This window comes from Zingiber officinale, chromosome 7A (genome assembly GCF_018446385.1).
Source record: "Zingiber officinale cultivar Zhangliang chromosome 7A, Zo_v1.1, whole genome shotgun sequence".
Taxonomy (NCBI): domain Eukaryota; kingdom Viridiplantae; phylum Streptophyta; class Magnoliopsida; order Zingiberales; family Zingiberaceae; genus Zingiber; species Zingiber officinale.
In genome coordinates this window covers 89374232-89395259 of record NC_055998.1, presented here as the reverse complement: position 1 = coordinate 89395259, position 21028 = coordinate 89374232, and the positions used below count along the sequence as shown (strand labels likewise).

Here is a 21028-nt window from a genome sequence, read left to right as displayed (position 1 = left end):
TTGGAGGTGCCAGCTATTCTGGAGCCTCCCCCTGAATTATTGGCCATTAATTTAAATTTTGATTTTGGGTTTGTGTCGATTCTTTTTATAGTTATGGTTAACTTGGTGATAATTTTGTTGATTTTTAAAGTGTTTAGATTTTGAATTTAATTTAGGTTTGTATTTTGGATTTTGGTTTGGTTTATTCGATTTTATATAATGTATTTTTTCTTTAGGTATATAATATTGATTAGGTCCTACTTGTGTGGTCAGACACGCTTTTGGAACCCAAGCTTGATTAGTTGATTTGTATTGAGTTATTAATGACTTAAAAGTTTTATTTGAGTTTGACTTGTATCCGAGTCCGGTTTTATTATAACATGCTTTTTGATTGTTCAGGATTAAGTCAAGATTTTTTGATCTTGTTGTGAATTTTTCTAACATTTCTTTTAAACTGTTAATCTCATTTTTTAGTGATAAATTCTCCTCCTCAAATGTTAGATCTTGAGTTGGATTTGAATTTTTGATTTGTTCTTTGAGGTTTTGATTTTCCTCAAGAAGTGATTTGTTTTCATTTTCTATTTTAGTTAATTTACTATTTAAACAGGAAATAATTCTAAAAAAATTATTGTTTAAATTAAAATATACCTCATTCGGGCCTTCGGAAACGAGTACGGACTCATGGCTTGTTTCGGGTTCAGACCCATCTTCATCTTCCGACTCGTCTTCTGTTTCGTCTTCGTGGGCCATCAGTGCGAGGTGGCTCTGATGTTTCTGCTCTTCTTCCTCCGATTTGTCCGAGGAGTCGTCCCACGTTGCTTTGAGTGCCTTCTTTTTGGTTCCCTTTGGTTTGTCGAACTTCAGTTTTGGGCATTCGTTCTTGTAGTGTCCCTTTTTATTGCAGCCGTAACAAGTCACGTTCTTTTGTTCTGAGGGAGAACTGATCTTTTGAAGATCCTTTTTGCTGAAGCTCCTTTTTCTCCTGGTGAACATTTTTCTTACCAAGTTCACCAGGTGTTCTTCGTCTTCAGAATCTTGGTCGGAATCTTCTTCAAATTCAGGCTTGCTTTTCTTTTCTTTGGTGGAACCTGCAAATAAGGCTATACCTTTCTCGGCTCCAGCATTAGTTTGTTCATGTAATTCTAATTCACAGAACAGCTCGTCTAACTTTAACTTGGAAAGATTTTTAGAAATTTTGTAGGCATCCACTATTGATGCCCACAAACTATTACGTGGAAAAGCATTTAATGCGTACCTTATTAAGTCTCTATTTTCCATCTGGTGGCCTATCGCATGAAGCCCGTTGAGGATATCCTTGATCCTCGCGTGGAGTTCACCGCTTCACCTTCCCGCATTTTTATATTAAAATTTTATTTAAGAGCAAGTCTCGCTTTGGTTACCTTAAGGCGTCGCTCGTTCCTCGTCGACTCGATCAATTTGTCCCACCTCTTTAGCGTTTTTGTGGACCGACTGCTTAGTTCTTCTCTTGTTAATCCGCATGTAGAGTGTTGATTGCTTTATTTTCTGTTGATGCCTTCTTCTTCAAATCACCGTCCGTCTTCAGGATCCAGTATATTCCCAAGTGTCTGCTGGAATTTTGTAGGGTCTCGTAACGCTCATCCACCGGTCGAAGTCTGCTTTGAGGTAGACCTCCACGCGCTTCTTCCAAGACGAAAAATCATCCCGTTGAAGAGTGGAGGTCGAACTCTGAAACCTTCTTGTTGGGACATCCCGTATACGATAAATAACTAAAAAATCCCAAGACTTGGTCTTGGAAGAGTAGAGAAAAAATAGAAATAAATTCAATTTTTGTTAAGTTTAAAAAATATAAAAAATGATAAACAGACCATGATAAGAAATCCAAGACGAGAAAAAAGGAAACAAAAATATATCTGAAATGCCAAAATGCATAACTAGAGGATAGCAGATACCTTGACAGAGTCGCATGAGTTGGTGAATATCGCAAAATGGTAGAGCTCCTGCAGAAAAGCACAATTGTTTTTACTTCATTCGGAGCCTGTAACAACTCCTACTCGAAGGGTCCTCGACCACTTTCGTTGGGCAATCACTAACAATTCAAGATAATTACAAAATGAACACAGGAACTGCTAGTGAAAATAAAGCAATACCGACAAGGAAATTAAATAAAATCAAGGAGCACTTTGTTGAGCTTTGTTAGCGTCGATCGAACGTCGAGCGACCAAGAGAAGAGTTCTCGATTGATTGATTGATCAAGCTCCCGCCGGGCTTCTTTTATATCCGGCGCTGGATTCTTCCGGCGCACGGAATGTGACGAATCGCCAAACCGAGATGCTCCACGTGGACGACTTGGCCGGATAGAATTTGCCTTGGCGCCTTGATCCTTCCGGAGCTCCTTGCGCCGACCACCTTGTTCCAGAAAACTCCCTTTTCCTGCAAAACAAAGTTAATCCGAGGCAATATGTATCCTGCAAAATAGATTGTTAGCACATTTTGTAATAATATGAATTAGCACAAATAGTATGACTTAGATTCCGTCTTTCCGAGATCGGAATCTAGTCACGATCTCGATTTAGACATCCGAAATGGATCTAAGCCGGATCGACGCCTAATGTTCCCTTCCCGGGAACGCGTCCTCAGCATACCTCCAGCCGACTTACCTCACTTACCGCCAGACGTCCGCACCGTGGGCAAATCGGACTTCTCGTCAGCCCGTCGACCCGCTTGGACTTCTCGCCAAGCGTCCGGTCAGCCCGTCGACCTGCTTGGACTTCTCGCCAGCTATCCGGTCAGCCCATCGACCTAGCTGGACTTTGTGTCAGACATCCGGCCAGCCCGTCGACCTGTCTGGACTTCTCCTACACACTCGATCAAAGTGTCAGATAACAACAAAACTAACTTAACCTTTTTGTCATTCATCAAAACCTAGGTTAGACCGTTAGTGCTACCCGCACCAATACTATTTACTTGCTAAACAGGGTCCTGAAGAAGGCAATCTCAACTATTTCATATGAGGTATGGACTAGTAAGAAACCCCTCATATTTTATTTGAAGATATGGGGATGTCTTGCTTATGTGAAGAGGACTATATCAGACAAGTTGGACGCTAAGTCTGATAAGTGTTTATTTATTGAATACCCTAAGGAAACTAAGGGTTACGAATTCTATCACTCCTTGGAATAAAAGATGTTTGTTTCAAGGCATGCTACCTTCCTAAAGAAAGAATTTCTCTTATAGAAAACAAGTGGGAGTATGGTTGAACTTGATGAAGTTCAAGAGACTCTAATAAACACTAACGAGATGTCTAGTCAAGAACCACAACCAATTATGACACAACCTCCTCGTAGATTAGGTAGGACACACAATATTCCTGAGAGATATAAATCTCTTGTAAGAGAATCGAATGACATGTTACTTATTGAGGATGAAGAACCTGCTAATTATGAAGAAGATCTAAATAGTTCAGAAAAGGATAAGTAACTTATAACCATGAAGTCGGAAATGGATTGTATGTACAAAAACTAAGTTTGGAATTTGGTGGACCCACCTGAAGGCATTACGCCTATAGGGTGCAAGTGGGTTTTCAAGAATAAAACTGATATGGATGGTAATGTAATTACCTACAAGGCAAGGTTGGTGGTGAAAGACTATCGTCAAACGCAAGTCATTGACTATGATAAAACTTTCTCACCTGTAGTAATGCTTAAATCCATTCGGATACTCTTGGCCATATTAACTCATCATGATTATGAGATATGACAAATGAATGTGAAAACAACTTTCCTTAATGAAAATATGCTCGAGGATGTGTATATGACATAACCCAAAGGTTTCACATTTGTTAACAAAAATAAAGTATACAAGCTTCAACGGTCCATTTATAAACCGAAGCAAGCATCTAGGAGTTGGAATATCTATTTTGATGAGGTGATCAAAGAATTTGATTTCTCACAAAATCCAAACGTTCCTTGTGTGTATCAAAAGGCTAGTAGAAGTGTTATCGTATTCCTAATATTATATGTTGATGATATATTGCTCATAAGAAATGATGAACTAGTTCTATAGTCAGTTAAAATTTGGTTGTCCAAAATATTCTTCATGAAAGATATGGGAGAAGCAACTTACATCATCGGGATGAAAATCTATAGAGATAGATCAAAAAGTTTGCTAGGTCTTTCACAGTCGACATATATAGACAGAGTGCTAAAACAATTTAGCATGTCTGAATCCAAAAAAAGTTTCATACCTACGAAGCATGGAATTCACTTTTCGAAGTCTATGTGCCCATGCACAAAAGTTGAGAGCATTTGCATTGATAAGATACCTTACGCGTCCAGAATAAGATCTATCATGTATGCTATGTTATGTACGAGGCCTGATGTATTGTATGCTCTGAGTGTTACGAGTAGATACCAGTCTGATCTAGGAATGGATCACTGGACGACTGTCAAGATGATCCTTAAATACTTGAGAAGAACTAAGGATATGTTCTTGGTATATGGAGATGGTGATATAATCATACGTGGATATACAGATACAAGCTTCCAGACGAACAAGGATGGCTCCAAGTCATAGTTTGGATTCATATTTATATTAAATGGAGGCGTAGTTAGTTGGAAAAGTTCCAAGCAAGATACTATTATAGATTCTACCTATAAGGTGAAATACATTACAACTTTAGAAGCAACAAAGGAACCAGTTTGGATCAAGAAGTTCGTTGCCAAACTTGGAGTAGTTCCGTCAGTTGTTGAAGCATTATGAAACATCCCGCGACTACCTCTCAAGTTTTTTTTACTACTCTCTCATCAATATTATTCGGACGATCATAATGCTGTACCAACAAGGAAACTATCATAACCAATAGAAATGACCATATCACTAAAGGTTTACCGAATAAGAACAGTAATTCCCATAACATTCCCCTCTTCTAAAATAAATTAACAAAGTCGCTTGCGATGAATCCAATATGCTCTGCACTCCTGGACAGCGGACAGTATCACGCGTCCATCCCACCTCCTCGCCTACTCCGTCCAAGGGCCTTCCGTCATATCCTGAGAATCATCCTCACCTGTAATGTAGACATCATGAATCTACGGCCCAACAAGCACAACCCAAAATGTCTAACAGGACATCCATGAAGTAGTAGATTAGCAACTAGAAGTCAAATAAAGAAAACAAAACACAACCCAATTACGATATAAGAAAGAGAGATATAACATGCACAAGTGATCCTACGTAGCTAATAGGGTGAATATGTCACATATCCGGTAACCACAATTAGAGCCAATCAACAGTCCTATGAACCTAGAGGTACCTCCTAGAGAACATGCAGTCATTTACCAAAGCTAACATTAATAAATTAACAGTCAAGTTTGGAAGGGCCCTCCCCGAAGCTCATCCCAGGGCACCCAACCCGTACTATCACCACATATGCTCATACTCAACGAATTAGCTACATAGATAACATATCCTATTCACTTCTTACTCCCCATTGCTTAAGAGTAAACAACCACAGAAGAACAATTAAATTTACATCATTCATTCACATTCTGTCAAGTTCTGTCCAGGCATTCCATTAACAATAGCAAGATGTAGCTTAGCATTTATTAACATTCATCATCTTTCAAATCTAAACCTTAATTCTGTATCAGTAATCATAATCAACATGTAAGCTAGCAATAACTAGCAGAGCAAGACAACATCAGATTAAATCTAGAAATACCTCAAATCCATAAGCAGAAATCGAAATAAGTCACCATAAGAAGCATAACACTAAAGGAAATTGGTTCACCACCTAATCCTTCTTCCGAGCATTATAAAACAAAGTGTTTCAAATTTTCTGAGCCATCCAACCCTTAACTCGATGAGTCCACGCCAATAATAAAGGATACACTTGAAGGATACACTTGAACCATCCAGGAAAAATTCCAAGCAAGAAATCCTATTCCAAACATGAATATCTAAATCCTGTGTGGAAACCAGAAACAAAACACGCGATGGTTCAAGCACAAGCAAGAATATCTCATAAGCCTCAATCGCAGCTCATCCGGCCGAAAACATCAAGAATCGAAATCCATACACCGGAAAGAAAAACTACCAAGTGAAAACCAATTAGAATCCATTCCTTAACAAACTGGTTACACAAACTCAAACCAACAGCAACGACGCTGCAATTGCAACCCAAAAGAACACCACGAGACATCAAAACGATCTGAGTTTTGCAAAGCATCCCCCATCCATCAAGTTCTTCGATATTCTCATGAGTGGCAACAAATCAAAACCCGTAAGAAACCCCAAAAAAAACACAGACATCACCTTCGATCCAACCTTGAAACCAATCATGGACTCCCAAATCCGCAGTATTTCAGCTTCGGAAAAATAGAAAATAAGCCACATCAAAATCAATTGAAAGCTCAAATCTTTGCGGAACTCCAAATAAAGCCATCATTTGACGAGAACGTCACCAAAATCAATTGCAATCCAAAACAAAAACCTCAAGGGAAACACCCACCGAATCAAGCACAGAAACCGTGAGTTACTTCAAGAACATCGCAAGATAAAAATCGAATCGCGAGACATTCTATCAGCAGATCTCATCTCCTAGGTTCCTATTCTATACCTCATGGATCTCGCACTAACATAAGGAATGAACTTGCCTTCTTTCTTCTTGTTCCACTGCCGTAGCCTTGCCTCAGTTGCTGCCGTGCCGCCGGTGTGGTGGTCGATGGACTCCACGCCCGCTCGCAAATCTCCCGCAACCCTCCGAGATGGTGTGATACTGGATCGAGGTTCGGAGCTTGGTGATGAGCCCGATCGAAACCGATGGTGGTGGGAAGAAGGAGGCAAGATGGTGATTTCAGCGATGCACAATGACGAGGAGCAGGGAGTTGCTACCGCTAGGTATTTATAGCTAGGTTTTAATCCTTCTACTTAGGGCAATTAACCATAACCTAGGGTTGTTATCATTTTCTTAGTGTTAGCTTAGGGTAATTTAGGTTAATTATTCCTCTATTTGTTTCCCTTAATCTTGTCGATTCTTTCCCTTAAGCCGTGTTGTACCAATTCATTTTTTTTATTATTATTACCTATTTCCTTTTATATATATATATATATATATACTTATAACCTCCTAATCAATGCTTGAGAAGATCTTACAATTCTCACCCCTTAAAAAAAATTTCATCCTCGAAATTTTAACTTACGAAATAATTCCGGGTAACGGTTGCGCATATCTTGTTCAGTTTCCCAGGTGGTCTCTGTTGAAGTGTATACTAAAAGCCTAGCTTTTGTATATACATTTATAAGAATCACATTGGTCAAGTGTCTACATTTGTATATACCAAATGTAGATGTTCAATTAATTTATATTGTAGATAACATGGTGTGTGGTGTCACACACAGAGGATCATGTTATCAGTACCTTATAAATTATAAACAGTAGCTCACGACCAAGATGGAAAGGAACAAACCATTGGAAGGTCGTAGTGTAATTAGATATTAGTTTATCTTAACTATATAATTACACTAGTACACTTAGAGTGTATTAAGTAGGATCATTAGAGGTCGTTTCTTTTATACTGACTTTATAAAGAAACAAAGACCTCAATTATTATGGAAGTGTGTGCTCTTAATCCTAATATAATAACAAGCACATATATTTGATATTTATTTCTTTAATTTATCAATGGGTGAGATTTAGTTCGATAAATCAATAAGTCTGATAAGTTGGGAAATGATATCACTTATAGTGTGTGTTGTTGATTATAGAAGGAAACTGTGTCCTAGTGATCTAGGTTGATAATGTCCCCAAGAGGAGCTCATAAAGATTGTCATGTTAAACCCTGCAGGTGGACTTAGTCCAACATGACGATAAGGTTGAGTGGTACTACTCTTGGACTAAGATATTAATTAAATGAGTTGTCAGTAACTCGCTTAATTAGTGGACATTTGACATCTTAAACACAGGGAGACTAACACACTCATAATAAGAATGAGCCCAAAATGTAATTTGGGATTGGTGCGGTAGTTCAATAATAGTTCTTTAGTGGAATGAATTATTATTGATGGAATTAAGTTGTGTGTTCGGGGCGAACACGGGAAGCTTAATTTCATCGGGAGACCAAAACCAATTCCTCCTCTCGGTCCCTATCGTAGCCTCTTGTATATAGAGATTTATACTCACCACATACCTACCTTCTTACCCAACCAATAGGGGCCGGCCAAGCTAAGCTTGAAGCTCAAGCTTAGGGTCGGCCAAGCCTAAAGGTTGGCCTTAAGGTGGCCGGCCAATAGCTTGGAGCCCAAGCTTAGGTGGCCGGCCACATCATATTAAAAAGGATTTTTTTATTAAAATTATTTCTTATGTGGATATCATAGTTTTAAAAGAGAGTTTAAAAATTAAAATTTTCAGCTTTCTACAAAAGATTAAGAAAAGATTTGAAATCTTTCCTTATTTGTAGATTGAAAGGAGATTTTATTTTTAAGAAAAACTTTCCGTTTTAACCATGATAATAATTTAAAAGAGAAGTTTAAAAATTAAATATTCTCTTTTATTAGTTTCTACAAAAGATTAAGAAAAGATTTGATATCTTTCCTTATTTGTAGATTGAAAAGAGATTTTAATTTTTAGAGATAACTTTCCTTTTGGAAATTATCCACATGTTTAAAAGAAGAATTTTAATTTATAAAATTTCTTTTTTATTAACCAATCATGAAGGGATAAAAATTATTGGAGAAATTTTTATAAATTTCTGGAGACAAATTAGGAAGTTTTAATTCTTGTGTGAATTAAATATTTCCTTGTTTAGGGGAGAAAGTGGCCGACCATTATTATTAAAAGAAGAAAATTGTTTTTTAATAAAAATAATTTTTCTTTTTTATGACAAAAGAATTAAGGAATTTTTTATTAAAATTTCCTTATTTGCCAAGACCAAGGATTATAAAAGAGGGGGTAGAGGTGCCTTCACGGGTGATCAACTCTATTATTCTTCTCTCTCTTTTCCTCCTTGGTGGCCGGCCCTAGCTTCTTCCTCTTCTCTTCTTCTTATGGCCGGCGGCAACCTCTCTTGGAGCTCTTGATGGTGGCTGGTTCTAGCTAGGAGAAGAAGGAGAGAAAGGTGGTTTTGTTTCTTGCATCCCTTGGAGCTTGGTGGTGGTGGCCGGACCTCTACTTCTCTTGGAGAATTGTGGTGGCCGAAACTTGCAAGGAAGAAGAAGGTGCTTGGTTGTTCTCATCTTGGAAGATCGTTGCTCACACAACGTCCGAGGTTAGAAGAGGAATACGGTAGAAGATCAAGAGGTTATTTTTGCTTACAAAGAAAGGTATAACTAGTAATTGTTTTCCGCATCATACTAGTTTTCCTTTGTATAGTTATTTATGGAAATACCAAACACAAGAGGCATATGATTCTAGAGTTTTCGAAATAGTTTTCTTTTCGAGTTTGTGTTTTCTTCTTTTTCGAATTTGTGATTCGATTGTTCTTTTTGGTTAACCTTGAGTTATTTAAGGAAATAAATATTAGCTTTCCTTAAAAGGCTTTGCCTAGGCGGTGGTGGTTGCTCCCATATCCAAGAAGGCCATGTGCCTCGCCATGCAGTCCTGGAAGCCAATTTTAGAAATTAATATTTATGGAATTAATAACTTAGGTAGATTTGAATCAATAGTGTTAAGTTCCGCTTGCGATTCAAATCTAAACCATTAAGAACAGATAAGTTAAATTTGGAATCAATGATGTTAAGTTCCGTTTGCGATTTCTAATTTAACTTTTAAAGAACACAATAGGTTATTTAAGGAAAGGTTCGACACTTGTACAAAAAATTTTGTACAGTGGAACCGGTACGTTTTCCTAGGACTAACCAACAATTGGTATCAGAGCTAGGGTTTGCCTCTGTGTGTTTGGTTTTCAAATTAGGTTATGCGCATGTCATACATAATTTAGGCAGGATAATAGTAGGATGTGCTAACTTTGTGGTTTCAGGCTCCAACTATTATGACATATTTTTATTGTGTGTGATTGGACCCTTGGACATGTCAAGGGCATTTAATTGTGTGTGCATGATTGTATGTAACTAATATAGCAGGAGCTATATTAGCCCTAGGTTTTAGAATTTTATTTTTCGATCTAGATTACATGTACATTCCATTTATGGAATATAGGATCGATATATGTAAAATTCTATATTTGTTGCGGATCGTATCCTTGCGAGGCGTGGTGCTATCGGAGGACCAGAGGCGCAGCGGAATAAGATGCAAGATAGATGCGACAACTTGACCCGATGGCGGTGGCTAAAGATGGCAGCAGCTAGGGTTGGAGCACACGGAGGACAGTGATGAAAATGTCATAATAGTTGGAAAATTAATTTCCATGTTTATTGCTTTTATTTACTGTGATGTGTGTATGCATGTGTTATATGCTAGCATAGGTTAAAATTCCTCACCTTAAATAACTAAGTGGGAGAGGGATTAGTATATTAATCTCACGGTCTCCATTACTGGTTTGTAAGTGATGCAACAAGCTTGCGTGTTGGCTCTGAGTGCCTCCCTCCACAACGGATGAGTTTGTTTGCGGATCACTAGATCAAACTTCCTTAATGGATGGTTATAGGAAATTATTTAGGATGTGTGTGATCTTCTCCAACTGAAGGGGCACAATTCTATTTAATGGACTTAGTATCAAGTAATGGTGTACACTTAGACACATTTAATAGTATCCTCCCCAACGGAGTCACTACTATCACTTGTGTGACCAAAGGGAAACCAACTATTGATTTGTCATAAAACTAAATTGGCAAGAAAATAAAATTGATAAACCCCTCTTACAAATGTTTAAATTTGTATACGTCCACACTAACGTGGCATACAAGATTCATGGTGTTTGAGGTAATTTTATTTGTCAAAAAGTTATATTGACAAGATAGTCAATGGGTAAAACCCTCCTCTTACAAATGTTGATTTTGTATACGTCCACACTAACGTGGCATGCAAAACTAACGGTGTTTTGAGGTGTTGGTAAATTTAAATAGTATTGTTTGAGGAATCAATATTATTTTAAATTTATAGTCTTGACCAAATATTTGATCAAAGACAGACCAACCATTAATTTTATTTATCATAGGTTGACAAGATAATAAAATTAATAGATAAAATCTCCTTTTAGAATTTGTATACGTCCACACTAACGTGGTATATAAAATTCACATGGATTTTTGAGATGTTGGTCTTGACCAAATATTTTTTGTGATTCTTAGGATTTCAAATGTTAGTCAATCCCCTAGTTGTTATACTATAGAATTGACTTAATAGTCCCAATTGTAATGATTGGAAAACTTGGACATTAAGGTAGACTGCCCTCTCAGAACTAAGAACAATAACGGTGTATTTTGTTAGTTGTTGAAACATATTTAATGGTGTTATCTACCGATACCTGGTGTGTAGATACAGGAACCACTGATTATGTCTGCAATTCATTGCAGGGGTTCCAGAAAATCCGACAACTATATAAATCACCGTCCACATGGGCATTGCTGTAAAAGTAGTAGCTGTTGCAGTGGGAGATGTTTATCCTTTGATAGGAATAAAACATGGATTTTAAGAAATTGCTTTTAAGTACCAAGTTTAGAAAGAAATTTATTTCAGTTTCTAAACTATTTAAAAAATAAATATTGTGTCTATTTTGATAACAAAGTTGTTATCGAGAAAATAGGAAAGATATCTATTCTGGTACGTTAGATGACAATTTATAAATCCAATAACTCCCATAATGCAAATTAAATAACACATCTTCTAACTTTAAGAGAAAGCAACCTTCGGAATTGAACCAATTATATCTTTGGCATCTAAGGCTAGGTTATATTAACTTGAGTAGGATTCAAAGGATAATAACCAATGAACTCTTGGGTTCGTTGGAAGTGGAAATCTTTCCAACCTGCGAGTCTTACTTAGAAGGAAAAATAACTAAGAAGTTTTTAAGTCTAAGGGGTATGGAGCCAAAGATATGTTGGAATTGGTTCATTCTGATTTGTGTGATCCTATGACTATCCAGACAAGAGGTAGTATCGAATATTTCGCCTATTTTATAGACAACTATTCGAGATAAAGATACATTTACTTGACTCGCCACAAGTCTTAGTACTTTGATTAGTTCAAAGAATACTAAGCTGATGTGGAGTAACGTCAAAGTAAAAGTATCAAGATACTACGGTGTAATCGTAGTAACAAGTACCTCTTAGGATAGTTTAGGAGTCATTTATCAGAAGTTGGGATTTAATCCCAACTAACTACACCTGGTACACCCCAACAGAATGGTGTAGTAGAAGGTATAAGACTCTTAAGGAAATGAGTAGATTGATGATGAGTTATTCAGAAAATTACCAAATTTGTTTTAAGGATATACTCTAAAAACGATAGTGAACATAGTACCTTTCAAATCAAAACTCTCTGCTCATATAGAATTGCTGAATAGGTGTAAGCCTATTTTGAAGCATATTCGGATTCGGGTAGTCCAACATATATGTTGAAGAGAGACAATGATAAGTTGGGAAGGAGTTCACTTGTTTATGAGTTATCCTAGATAAACGAAAGTAGATTTATAGTCTTAAAAATCAGAAGGTTATTGTTAGCATCAATAACTGATTTTTAGAAGAGGACTATATAAATGAACCACAAGCCCATAAGTAAATTTGTTCTTAAGAAAATAATAAAGGACACGTCTAATCTAGTACCAACTGTACAAGATGAAATATCACAAGAAACTGCAACACGTATCACAATTGATACACAATTATAGGCAGTGCCTCATCGTAGTGGGAGGGTTGTTAAACAACCTAAAAGATTCATGTTTTGAGAAAGACTTTAGACTTGATCTCAAATGAACATGAGTCTGATCCCCGGACATATGACAAAGCACTCCAAGATAAAGATGCATATCTTGGCCAAGAGCAATGAATACAAAATTAGAATATATGTATTCTAATAAAATCTGGAAGCTTGTAGTACCACCAAGTGGTGTAAAAGCCATAGGGTGAAAATAAGTCTACAATAAAAAAAAAGGGATAGACGGGAAAGTAGAAACTTTCAAAGCAAGGCTTGTTAAAAAAGGGGAAACCTTTTATCGGTAGCTATGCTTAATTCTATCGAGATTCTTTTATCTATTGCTGCTCATATAGACTATGAGATTAGGCAAATGGATGATATGACAGCTTTCCTTTATGGAAGTCTTGAAGAATGCATTCATATAAAGCAACCAGAGAGGTTCATTGCAAAGGGTAAAAGAGCATTTTTGTCTGTAAGCTCAATCAGTCTATGGACTGAAGCAAGCTTCAAGGTCTTGTAACATCCGGTTGTAATCCAGTCTTATGGATTTAGTTACCGGATAAGTCTTGTGTATACAAGAACTATGATGGAAGCGTGGTGGTATTTCTTGTACTATACGTAGATAACATTTTTGATAGTTGGAAACAATATCAAAGTGTTGTCGGAAGTAAGGGTATGGTTGTCCAAACAATTTGATATGAAGGACTTGGGAGAATGCATATATTATTGGGATCAAAGGGATCGCAAGAAAAGAATATATTTTACTTATCCCAAGCTTCATAAATCGAAACAATCTTAGCTCGTTTTAGCATGCAGAACTCCAAGAAAGGTTTCTTACCTTTTAGGCATGGAGTAGCTTTATCTAAAGAGATGTCTCAGAAGACATCAAAGGAAATAAAGGACATGAAGGTAGTTCCTTACGCTTCGGCTGTCGGAAGCCTAATACATGCTATGCACGAGATCAGAGATCTGTTTTGGGCATAGTTAGCAGATATCTAAGTAACCCTGGATAAGGACATTGGACTGCAGTAAAACATATATTAGTACCTTAGAGGCACTTGAGATTATATGCTAGTTTATTAGGCAGTTAATTTGGTCCCTGTGGGTTGCATAGATTTTGACTTCCAATCGGATAGGGACAATAGAAAGTCGACCTCGGGGTTTTTGTGTTTACTTTAGGAGGTAAAGTCATAACTATGGAAGAGTGATAAGCATAGGTGTTTTTCTGGACTCCACCATAGAAGCTTAGTATATGGCAAACCTCTGAGGTAGTCATAAAAGCTGAATGACTCAATAACCTCGAGATAGACTTAGATATGATTTCTGGTTTGTCCAAAGATTATTACAATTTATTGTAATAATATTGCTGCAGTAGCAAACTCGAAGAAATCATAAGTCCATAAGGCAAGTAAACACAATAGAGCGCAAGTACCACCCAATACGAGAAATCGTATAAACGAGGAGAAGTTGTTGCCGCCTAGATTGCATCAGGTGATGACCTATAGATCCTTTCACTGAGGTCCTTAAGGAAAAAGCTTTTTGATGGGCATGTTGAAGGGTTGGGAATCAGATGTATGGCAGCATAGTCTTTTAGTATAAGTGGGAGATTGTTGGAGTGTATACTAAAAGCCTAGCTTTTGTATATACATTTATAAGAATCACATTGGTCAAGTGTCTACATTTGTATATACCAAATGTAGATGTTCAATTAATTTATATTGTAGATAACATGGTGTGTGGTGTCACACACAGAGAATCATGTTATCAGTACCTTATAAATTATAAACAGTAGCTCACGACCAAGATGGAAAGGAACAAACCATTGGAAGGTCGTAGTGTAATTAGATGTTAGTTTATCTTAACTATATAATTACACTAGTACACTTAGAGTGTATTGAGTAGGACCATTAGAGGTCGTTTCTTTTATACTGACTTTATAAAGAAACAAAGACCTCAATTATTATGGAAGTGTGTGCTCTTAATCCTAATATAATAACAAGCACATATATTTGATATTTATTTCTTTAATTTATCAATGGGTGAGATTTAGTTCGATAAATCAATAAGCCCGATAAGTTGGGAAATGATATCACTTATAGTGTGTGTTGTTGATTATAGAAGGAAACTGTGTCCTAGTGATCTAGGTTGATAATGTCCCCAAGAGGAGCTCATAAAGATTGTCATGTTAAACCTTGCAGGTGGACTTAGTCCGACATGACGATAAGGTTGAGTGGTACTACTCTTGGACTAAGATATTAATTAAATGAGTTGTCAGTAACTCGCTTAATTAGTGGACATTTGACATCTTAAACACAGGGAGACTAACACACTCATAATAAGAAGGAGCCCAAAATGTAATTTGGGATTGGTGCGGTAGTTCAATAATAGTTCTTTAGTGGAATGAATTATTATTGATGGAATTAAGTTGTGTGTTCGGGGCGAACACGGGAAGCTTAATTTCATCGGGAGACCAAAACCAATTCCTCCTCTCGGTCCCTATCGTAGCCTCTTGTATATAGAGATTTATACTCACCACATACCCACCTTCTTACCCAACCAATAGGGGCCGGCCAAGCTAAGCTTGAAGCTCAAGCTTAGGGTCGGCCAAGCCTAAAGGTTGGCCTTAAGGTGGCCGGCCAATAGCTTGGAGCCCAAGCTTAGGTGGCCGGCCACATCATATTAAAAAGGATTTTTTTATTAAAATTATTTCTTATGTGGATATCATAGTTTTAAAAGAGAGTTTAAAAATTAAATTTTTCCTTTTAAACCTTTCTACAAAAGATTAAGAAAAGATTTGAAATCTTTCCTTATTTGTAGATTGAAAGGAGATTTTATTTTAAAGAAAAACTTTCCGTTTTAACCATGATAATAATTTAAAAGAGAAGTTTAAAAATTAAAAATTCTATTTTATTAGTTTCTACAAAAGATTAAGAAAAGATTTGATATCTTTCCTTATTTGTAGATTGAAAAGAGATTTTAATTTTTAGAGATAACTTTCCTTTTGGAAATTATCCACATGTTTAAAAGAAGAATTTTAATTTATAAAATTTCTTTTTTATTAACCAATCATAAAGGGATAAAAATTATTGGAGAAATTTTTATAAATTTCTGGAGACAAATTAGGAAGTTTTAATTCTTGTGTGAATTAAATATTTCCTTGTTTAGGGGAGAAAGTGGCCGGCCATTATTATTAAAAGAAGAAAATTGTTTTTTAATAAAAATAATTTTTCTTTTTTATGACAAAAGAATTAAGGAATTTTTTATTAAAATTTCCTTATTTGCCAAGACCAAGGATTATAAAAGAGGGGGTAGAGGTGCCTTCACGGGTGATCAACTCTATTATTCTTCTCCTCTCTTTTCCCCCTTGGTGGCCGGCCCTAGCTTCTTCCTCTTCTCTTCTTCTTATGGCCGGCGGCAACCTCTCTTGGAGCTCTTGATGGTGGCTGGTTATAGCTAGGAGAAGAAGGAGAGAAAGGTGGTTTTGTTTCTTGCATCCCTTGGAGCTTGGTGGTGGTGGCCGGACCTCTACTTCTCTTGGAGAATTGTGGTGGCCGAAACTTGCAAGGAAGAAGAAGGTGCTTGGTGGTTCTCATCTCGGAAGATCGTTGCCCACACAACGTCTGAGGTTAGAAGAGGAATACGGTAGAAGATCAAGAGGTTATTTTTGCTTACAAAGAAAGGTATAACTAGTAATTGTTTTCCGCATCATACTAGTTTTTCTTTGTATAGTTATTTATGGAAATACCAAACACAAGAGGCATATGATTCTAGAGTTTTCGAAATAGTTTTCTTTTCGAGTTTGTGTTTTCTTCTTTTTCGAATTTGTGATTCGATTGTTCTTTTTGGTTAACCTTGAGTTATTTAAGGAAATAAATATTAGCTTTCCTTAAAAGGCTTTGCCTAGGCGGTGGTGGTTGCTCCCATATCCAAGAAGGCCATGTGCCTCGCCATGCAGTCCTGGAAGCCAATTTTGGAAATTAATATTTATGGAATTAATAACTTAGGTAGATTTGAATCAATAGTTTTAAGTTCCGCTTGCGATTCAAATCTAAACCATTAAGAACAGATAAGTTAAATTTGGAATCAATGATGTTAAGTTCCGTCTGCGATTTCTAATTTAACTTTTAAAGAACACAATAGGTTATTTAAGGAAAGGTTCGACACTTGTACAAAAAATTTTGTACAGTGGAACCGGTACGTTTTCCTAGGACTAACCAACAGTCTCTTCCATCTGCTAATTTCCCCATAGGATCTTCACCATCTTGATCTCCTTATTCCTCAGTTTTCGGGCTTGGCAATCAAGGATCTGTTTCGACCGTTCCTCATAGGTCAGATCTGGCGTCCACTGCATGGACTCATGTCCAATCACATGAGATGGATTAGCAATGTATTGCCTAAGCATAGATACATGAAACACATTATGTACCTCTGACAGATTTGGTGGTAGAGCAACCCAGTAAGCTCGAGTTCCCACCCTATCCAGGATCTCAAAAGGCCCAATATATCTTGGACTGAGCTTCCCTTTCTTTCTGAACCTCATTACCCCTTTCATTGGCGACATTTTAAGGAATATGTGATCCCCTACTACAAATTCCAAATCTCTTCGTCGCTGATCAACATAATTATTTTGATGGCTTTGCGCTGCCTGCATTCTATTCTGAATTTTCTCCACCAGTTCCACTGTTTGGGTTACTATGTCTGGGCCCAGAACTGCTATCTCTCCGACCTCATCCCAATGCAACGGCGTTCTGCACTTTCTTCCATACAACGCTTCATATGGAGCCATACCTATTGTGGCTTGATAATTGTTATTATAGGTGAACTCTATCAGGGCCGTAGCTTTTGACTCCCAATTTCCCTTGAAATCCAATATACACGCTCGTAGCAGGTCCTCCAAAATCTGAATCACCCATTCTGACTGGCCATCCATCTAGAGATGGAATGCAATACTAAAAGTGAGCCTGGTACCCATTCCACGATGTAGACTTTCCCAGAATCCGGAGGTAAATTTTGGGTCTCTGTTTGACACAATTTGGGTCGGAATTACATGTAGCCGCACTATCTTGTATATACAATTCTGCATATCATGTCATTGTGAATGTGGTCTTTACCGGTAGGAAGTGCGCCGACTTTGTCAATCGATCCACGATAACCCACATCACGTTTGATCCCCTAGGTGAGGTTGGTAGTCCCACCACAAAATCCATAGAGACCTCTTCCCACTTCTAGATGGGTATCGGAAGTGGTTCCAGTAATCCTGCTGGCCTTTGATGTTTGGTCTTTACCTGCTGACGTGTAAGGCATTCATGTACTACTTTGATTATATCTTTCTTCATACTTGGCCACCAGTATAGTAATTGCATATCCTTGTACATTTTGGTGCTTCCAGGGTGAACGGAGTAGGGGGTAGTGTGTGCTTCATTCATGAGATCCTCTCTGAGTGACCCCATCTTAGGCACCCAGATGCGGCCTTTGTATCGCACAATTCCATCCACTGTCGTGTAAGTGGTATGCCCTTTTCCTCATCCCTCTGCTTCCATTTTGTTAACTGCTGATCCATCATCTATCCTTCTCGGATTTGATCTAGTAAATTTGATTTTAAGGTCAATGCTGTCAATTTAAGCTGTTCCTTTGGTGCTACTACCTCTAAGTTTAGCCGTCGAAAGTCTTCTATCAACTGTTGTTGGGTGGTTAACTGCAACAACATTGCGGATTTACGGCTCAAACCATCTGCTACCACATTGGCCTTACCTGGATGGTAGTTGATGTTACAATCATAGTCCTTCACTAGCTCCAGCCACCATCTCTGTCTCATATTTAGTTCCTTTTGTGTGAAGAAATATTTCAAACTTTTGTGGTTGTGAAAATCTCACATCGTTCCCCGTAAAGATAGTGCCTCCAAATCTTTAGAGCAAAAATGACTGCCACTAATTCCAGATCATGTGTAAGGTAATTCTGCTCATGCCCCTTCAACTGACGTGAGGCATATGCAATAACCTTCCCATTTGGCATCAACACAGCCCCTAATCCAGTTTTAGAGGCGTCGGTGTAGACCACAAATCATCCAGAACCATCCGCTTCGTAAGCACTGGTGATGTCGTTAATCTTTCCTTCAGCTCCTCAAAACTTTTCTTGCACTGGTCTGTCCACTCATATCTTACCCCCTTCTTAGTTAGTGAGCTCAGAGGTAGAGCAATCCGGGAAAAGTTCTGGATGAACCTCCGATAATAGCCTGCCAACCCCAAGAAACTCTGAATCTCGGTAGCATTCTTTGGTGTCCCCAATTCCGGATTGCCTCAACCTTGGCCGGATCCACTTCTATCCCTTTCCCTCAGATAATGTGCCCTAAAAATGGTATCTGATTCAACCAAAAGTCACACTTGCTAAATTTTGCGTACAACCGATGATCCTTCAATGTCTGGAGCACCGTGATCAAATGCATATGATGCTCTTGGTGGCTTCGAGAGCAAATTAGTATATCATCAATGAAGACAATAATGAACTGGTCCAAGTAAGAGTGAAAGACCCGATTCATCAAATCCATGAATGTTGCTGGGGCATTAGTAAGTCGAAATGGCATAACCAAGAACTCGTAGTGCCCGTATCGGGTTCTGAATGCTGTTTTGTGCACATCCTTCTCCTTCACCTTCATATGATGATATCCTGATCTCAAGTCGATTTTTAAAAACATTGTTGCTCCTTGTAATTGGTCGAACAGGTCATCGATCCTGTGCAATGGATACTTGTTCTTAATTATAACTCGATTCAGCTCCCGGTAATCAATGCATAGACGTATAGTCCCATCTTTCTTGCGTACAAACAACACCGATGCTCCCCATGGTGACACGCTTGGTCGAATAAATCACTTATCCAGTAATTCTTGCAACTGCTCCTTCAATTCCTTAGGAGTGGCTGAAGTAGTCGAGTTCCTGACGAGATGGCTTGGCATGCTGTCCCTTAGGAGTGTGCTCTGATACCAACTGAAACATCCCGCACTACCTCTCAAGTTTTGTTTTACTACTCTCTCATCAATATTATTCAACAATCATAATGCAGTACCAATAAGGAAACTATCATAACCAATAGAAATGACCATATAACTAAAGGTTTACCAAATAAGAATAGTAATTCCCATAACATTCCCCTCTTATAAAATAAAGAAACAAAGTCCCTTGTGATGAATCCAATATGCTCTGCACTCCTGGACAGCAGACAGTATCATGCGTCTATCATGCCTCCTCGTCTACTCCGTTCGAGGGCTTTCCGTCATATCCTGAGAATCATCCTCACCTGTAATGTAGACATCATGAGTCTTGTTATGCAACCGCAAATGTATGGTTTCGTCGTCAGTAATAAAAATATCGAATCCACAGGGACTGTTGATTAAGCACTAGAGATATCGCAAAGTAAGTTATCTAGACAAACCTAAGATTGGTGAGAAAGGAGAGTAAGAGAGAGAGAAGAGGAAAGTGAGAAGAGAGAGAATCGATCTTGGAGGGAATGAGCTTTGGGATATGGATTCTAGGATTTCGGTTTCATTATAATACTAGGAGATACTACATAGATTGCTTAATTTCTATCCTATATGTCAATGCTCTTGCAGGAACTTAGATTGGCCAGTATCCCTAAGTATCACGTTGAGACAATCCCTGTGAAATCCTGTAACGGTTAATCCCCCTGTCACGAGGGCGCCTCGGTAGATCACTGGGATACATATCTAGTAAAGAATAATAAGGATAAGGGTAGAGGTTCGGTACGGTTACCTACTTCCTTATGGAGGAATTGCCTCTCCTTTCAAGAGAATGTCCTAGACGTCCGTGAACGGGTTACCCTCGTCACTAGGGCCCCTCGGGTATACGATCTAGAGCACTCTCTTTACAAGAGCAGCAATTCCTAAGGGATTGTCTCTCCTTTTGAGGGAATGTCTTAGACGTTCGAAAAGGGTTACCCCTGTCACAGGGTACCTTGTTTAATATGCTCTAAGGTATCTCCTTTGCGGGATCAACAATCCTCCACATCAATCAATCAAAGAATAGAAACATAAACATCTCACACAAGCATGAACAAGACATTAACAAGTCATCATATAGAAACAAAGTGAATCTACATAGTTCTACATCTCCATCGCATTACAAATACTCCCTAATCCTAGAAGAGGATGTCTACTCCATTGTGGGGGAAGAACAACCCCAAAACATAAAGAAGAACATACTTACAACCCTTGATATGAGAAGGAAGGGAAGAAGCAAAGCTTGCCGA

General features: G+C 37.9%; 1 protein-coding gene across 1 annotated transcript; it reads right to left on the bottom strand.

Annotated features, from left to right (window-relative positions):
• Positions 1-17003: 17003 nt before the first annotated feature.
• On the bottom strand, positions 17004-17699 carry LOC121999512. Its single transcript, XM_042554184.1, has one exon. The coding sequence runs from the start codon at positions 17697-17699 to the stop codon at positions 17004-17006; it is 696 nt and encodes a 231-aa protein (XP_042410118.1).
• Between the last annotated feature and the right edge of the window lie 3329 nt (positions 17700-21028).